At 53.5% G+C, this 5999-nt stretch overlaps 1 protein-coding gene across 1 annotated transcript; it reads right to left on the reverse strand.

The window, feature by feature from the left end:
* Window positions 1-1680: 1680 nt before the first annotated feature.
* GOT1 (glutamic-oxaloacetic transaminase 1) lies at window positions 1681-5999 on the reverse strand. Its single transcript, XM_065067254.1, has 9 exons — window positions 5750-5999; window positions 5260-5441; window positions 4554-4677; window positions 4215-4327; window positions 3915-4019; window positions 3212-3362; window positions 2911-3076; window positions 2640-2782; window positions 1681-2365 (listed from the first exon to the last, which is right to left on the reverse strand). The coding sequence occupies exons 1-9, from the start codon at window positions 5862-5864 to the stop codon at window positions 2226-2228; spliced, it is 1239 nt and encodes a 412-aa protein (XP_064923326.1). The 5' UTR covers window positions 5865-5999; the 3' UTR covers window positions 1681-2225.

The raw sequence follows: 5999 nt of genomic DNA on the forward strand, positions 1-5999 counted from the left end.
GAGGTGCGCTGTCTGTGTCAATGGGTGTAGGGAAAGATGTGCTGACCCCTCCTGCCAGGCTGCCCTCATACCAGAGGTAGCTGGAAAAACAGGGCATAGCATCGCTGAAGAGAACTGGTTGAGGAACCCGGTCAGCAAGTGCTTCCCAGTTTCTGCCTGTAAACCCGGGCTCTCTGTCACTCCTGCTGTCAGGAAGGCCCTCAGCAGTTCTGAGTTACACTGTAGCAGTGCAGACAAGGAGTGGGGAAGAACAGGAGTTAATAGCATGCTGTTGCAAACACAATAGTGGAATACACGTGCTGGAGTACAGCCTGACACATGACAGAAATGTCATAGTCCACCAATGCTGATAAAACTTGAACTGGAATAACTGCATCCCTGTCTGGGCACTGCCCTTCCAAGGAAATACACAGCAATCGAGGCCAGAGGAATGCAAGGGCTGGAAAACAACCTACCCAAAAGGCTGAAGGAAAGAGAGTCACTTAACTGGTGAAAGATATGAAGGGGAGAGAGGAAGCTTTCAAATACATAAGAAGCTGTTGCAAAGAGGAAAGGAATAATCTGTTCTCCGTTGCCATGGCAAATGTGATAATGGGTAATGAGCTTACACTGCAGAAGGAGAGAAATTTAGGTCACTCATTAGGAAAAACAAGGCTGGTAAGGCTAACGAAGGACTGGGTACAGATCCCATGTGGGGTGGGCCAGGCTCCACACCTAGAGGTCTGTAAGGACAGAAGCACAGGCAGATGTCAGAAATAACGAAAGGACAGTTGTTTTCCTTCAACGCTTTCTCCTGTGATCACCCCTAGAAGTCATCTTTAACCGCTACCCCATCATCCCAGCTGTGGATGGGCACCAAAAGGAGGAAAAGCTCCCCACCTCCCTGGAGGAAAGGCTGCCTCTGGCTCACTCTGTTATGTGACACAGGCACTAATCTTAAAAGGTCAAACAAGACCCCATGCACTGTCTCTGCAAACACAGCAAGGGAACAAGGCACCTTTTTCACCTTTGCTGTTTAAGCTACAGGATGAGCAAAACCCACCAGGGAAACAGTGACTATCACTGACCCAAGGAAAGGGGCTGTTTCCCTTTCTTCACATCTTGGCAGGAGGCTGCTCTAATAAGGTGGTACTATCAGCTCACAAACAGAGCTGCAAACAGTGACCGCAGAGAGAAACAGATGGTCCCAGCTCTTTTTCAGTGCCAGAAACCCAGGCTGTTGCTGCCAGGCCCCACTGAAGCCAGGAGGAGTAGGTGGCAGCTCACCACAGGCCTGCTGAGGAAAAGGAACAGGAAAAATCCACTTTCCAACACACTGGTGGCAGGCCAGAAGCCCTGGCCAGGGAGAGGCCAGATGGATGGGTAACACACGACCATCCAGAAAACAAGCACAGATGGACATGATGGGCTGGACAGCAGAGGGCAGGGGCGCATAACAGAGAACACAAGATGAACATGGCAGGAACTGGTGAGCCACATGTAGAGTCACAGGGAGCTCTCAGCTACTCTCCCAATAGGGCTGTGCCCCATTAGCAGCAACCAAGATCATCAGAGATGAAACATACCACAAAGGAGAAACAGAAAGCTTTAAAACAAACCAAGACCAGCATACAAACTGTGATGCTGAGGCTTCAACTTCAGCCTGGGAAGAGGGCGGCACAGCATCACACAAGGCAGGGGTAGTGTACAGATGGAGTTTTAATTTTCTGTCAGCAATATGAAGAAGCAATTATCACAATTACAAATGTTTGTTTGCATAAGGCTCAGAACTGGTTGGGGAAAAGCCATCAACAGCTTCACCCCCTCCCCAAAATACTACTGAGTGACATCAGTTCACAAGCTGTAGAAGATCCCAACCAACTGGGCTGTTACCCACAGTGCATTGCACTGACACCAGACTTCGCCTAGATCAAACTGATCAGTTACGTGGAGTTGATTTGGATGTGCTAAAGATGCAGCTCTAAGTGCCCAGGGACCATGCTGCTGTCAGTCAAACAAGACCCAAGGCAGCTCATGCTGCCCCCGACCCTCCTGGAGGCACTGGCTTACCACATTGCAAGGGATATTTCAAAAAGGTCAAAAGACAATTATCCCTGATTGAGCTACCACTCCCATCTTTATTAAACCCCAAGAGGTATGAGAAAAGGCAAGCCATGAGCAGGAAAAGACACGGACTATGCACTACAGCTTTGGTGACTTCATGTAAGTTTGGTTGTTCAGGTGCTTCACTGGATTTTTGTGACGGCTTCATGGATGGACTGGGCCACATAGTCCAGGTTTTTGGTAGTCAGGCCACACATGTTGATGCGCCCACTAGCCATCAGGTAGATGTGTTTTTCCTTGACCATGTACTCCACCTGCTTAGCTGGGGAAACAATTGGACATCAGGTCAGAACAGGGATGCCACAGCCCAGAAAAGTCCTAAGGACCACTCAGAGCTGCTTGAATCTTTCACATCAAGCAGAAAACTTCCAGCACTGGGCACTAAAGTGCTGCCTGATGCTTCATTCGCACCTAGCCACACCAGAGCTCCAGTGAGGTCCCAGAGGGTTTCCTGCCTGGACTGCTTCAGCCCAGTCCACCCCCCAGCAGAACTGTTCTCACGCAATCCTCCCTTTACCAGGCCACTTGGTACTTACGGTTCAACCCTGTGAAGCTAAACATGCCGATCTGTTCCGTAATGTGGCTCCAGGTGCCCGGGGTCCCAAGGGATTCCAGGCGAGACCGAAGATCTGACCGCATCAGCAAGACCCGATCTGCCATCGTCTTCACGTTGTCCTTCCTGCAGCAGGCAGAAAGCAGAGCGTGAGGACAGGCACCTGCCTGGTTTGGAGCTATCTGGCCAAGCCTGGCATTCAGAAAGACAGCTTCCCCCCCTTTACCTCTCCCACTGGCCCTGACAACACGTACCACTCAGCAAAGAGCTGCGGTGAAGAAAGTGTAGTTGCCACAATGCGTGCTCCCTGGGAAGGGGGGTTGGACCAAGTGGTGCGCACAATCTTCTCCATCTGTGAAAGTACACGCTGCACATTGTCTGCATCCTTCCCCACCACAGTCAGGTTCCCCACACGTTCATCTGTGGACAAGGCAGGAGACATGAGCCATTGGTCCCACACAGCATGGCAAAGCAGAGCTCTCCCCAACCCCCAGCATGCCAGCCCCATCTATCCGGGTATGGTGCTACTGGGCCAGCTTACTGCCAGACACTCACTGTAGAGCCCAAAGTTCTTGGAAAATGACTGTGCACAGAAGAACTCAAAGCCCTCGGAGACAAAGTATCGCACAGCCCAGGCATCCTTATCCAGGCTGCCAGAGGCAAAGCCTTGGTACGCTGAGTCGAAGAATGGAAACAGGAACCGACGCTGCAAGGAGGAACAGTGTTAGAGGGAAACTCTTTCCCTACAGCCTTCACTTTTCTCCCCACTGTCCCTGCAGGAGGGAAAAATGACCATTGAGCTTTCAAGTGAATACAGAAGAAACATGGTCTGACAACACCAGGCTGGCATATTTTCTTTCTACTGGGGTAAAATAACAGAAGGACTAAAGTGGTCAATAAAAGGTTGATTGCAAGAGAAATCTGCATTTGAGGACACAGAAACAAGAAATGTACCACCTTATATCCTACAATCCAGCACCTGTGAAAACAGGTGGCCCTGAAGAATCCTTCCAGCATGAGACACTTCACTGCAGCCCATGCCATGGAGTTTGAAAACAAGAACTTGGAGGCATAAGAAGTGGGATGCTTTTATTCTCTGAGCATAGACAACACCGTCCCATCTCTCCTTTCAATATCTGCTCTGTGAGACTCTTCCAGCTCCTGCCATATCTCATGTCATTCACTACAGCCCATCCCCAGCTGCTTCAAGAGCCACCTGTCCCTTCAGTGCTCCTTTAGCCCCAGCAGCAGCCCATACCTTCATAACAGCAGCAATCTGCTTCCACTGGTCTGGAGTGGGGTCTGTGCCTGTTGGGTTGTGCGCACAGGCATGGAGGATGAAAATGGAGAATTCTGGGGCTTTCTGAGGAGAGAGCAGGTCGTGGTCACACACATGGACAAGACTGCACACCCACAGCAGAGAGACAGGCCCCGAGTTGCTCTGGGCACCAGCAGTCTCTTTCACAGAGATCCACTTGCAGGCACAGCACACAAGAGCCCAGCCAGCTCCTGACAGCATGGTGCCAATCTCAGCCCATCCTATGCTGGTTTTACTTACCTCCATGTCATTCAGCAGTCCCTGAAGATCCAGACCCCTCTTGGCAGCATCCCAGTAGTGGTAGGTTCTAATATCTTTAAAGCCAGCATCCATAAACACAGAGTTGTGGTTCTCTGAGAAAGGAAATCACTTTTCAGAAAAGCAGGCCCAACCTCCAGCAAGCCACCTTCTCCAGTCCCAGTATCTCCCTAAATGTCACCAAAATACACAATGGAGACACGCTCCCTTTACCCACAAGTGGAAGGAACCCCTCACTGGCCAGGCCCCCCCATTCCTCCCTCAGCCACTGACCCGCAAGGTTGTCTGCAAGGAGATGGCAGCACTGATGACAGCACTCACCCCACGTCGGACTGGAAACGTAGACGGGGGTCGCTGTGTTGTTGTTTCCATTGTACCACCGCCTCAGGAACTCTGCACCGATACGCAGAGCGCCTGTCCCGCCCAAGGCCTGAACACTTCCGATCTGCAACAGAGAGAGTTGCCAGCAGGGTCCATCCTGGTCAGCCCAGCTACTGGTTCACAGAGAACAGAAGTGCTTGCAAGAACGAGACAGGATCCCAGATGTGATCCCTGGGGTCACCCCAGCCAGGACACCATCCCTTTCCAGTGGTCTTCAAACTCCTCCAGCATTCAAACCCACCCTGACACATTCTACAGTTATAAATACACTCCAGTTAACCCTGTTACTTTCTGGCACAAAGCAGATTCCCTGCTAGTAGCTTATTTCAGGGAAAGTGGTCTATTATCTGACTTCAGTTTCCCATAGCGCAGCCACTAAAACATGAAAGAAAAAACAAATTCCAATCACAGATCACATTTGGTCTTTCCCAAAAACTACACCTACTTGCACAAACAGCTTCAGGTACATGGGTTCATCAAGTAACCTGCAGCCAGCAAAGATGACATCAGAGAAATCCCCAAAACCTGTCAAAATGCAGTTAGTCCACACATTTGTGCTCCTCTGCTTGGTCTCCTCCAGAGACACCCCAGGGATTCCGGCAGCTCTCTGAGTAAGGAGCTGTCTCACTCCCTGTCCACCACCTACCCGGTTCTCTTTGATGGCGGGGCTGTCATCACCCAGGGCGATCCGGGAGGCATTGGCCCGGAACTCGGGCAGGCCCAGGATGGGCAGGTACTCGTGGTTCAGGCTGTTGTCGTTGGCGATCATCTGCTCCACCTTCTTCACCACCGGCAGCACCCATGGCTTCCCCTCGTCCGTGCGGTAGGCTGCGAGGAGAGAGAGAGCTGTCCTTTCCCCAGCCGGCGGGACGCTGGGCCTCCCAGCCCCCGGAGCGTCCTGCCCGGGGCACCGACACCCGAGGACGGCGGGCAGGTCACCGCGGTGCCGTCCCCGCGCCCTTGACGCCCGCCGGTTACCCGCTACTTGCCCCGCCCCCGCGCCCAGCCTCGCCGCGGCCCAGTGACCTTTCCAGCCGCCTCGCCCCTTCGGCGGCTGCCGGGGCCGCTGCAAGGGCACCGGCCGGCCTGCCCCGCGGCGACGGGCCCCGCCGGGCCGGGGGAGGCCACGGACTCACCGCCCACGCCCAGGTTGACCTTCCGCGCATCCCCGTCCTCCCGGAAATCCGCCGTGAGCTTGAAGACGGCGACAGGCGGGGCGCGGGGGACGGCGGCGAAGATGGAGGCGGCCATGGCGGCGCTGCGCGACCGCTCCGCTCTGCTGCGGTCCGTCACAGGCGGCGCGGTGAGCCTGGAGGAGACGCTCACCTTCACCGGCGGGGCGGGGCCGGCGCACACCACCGCCAATCAGCAGGCCTCCAGCGGCCC

Source organism: Columba livia, chromosome 6 (genome assembly GCF_036013475.1).
Source record: "Columba livia isolate bColLiv1 breed racing homer chromosome 6, bColLiv1.pat.W.v2, whole genome shotgun sequence".
Classification (NCBI taxonomy): domain Eukaryota; kingdom Metazoa; phylum Chordata; class Aves; order Columbiformes; family Columbidae; genus Columba; species Columba livia.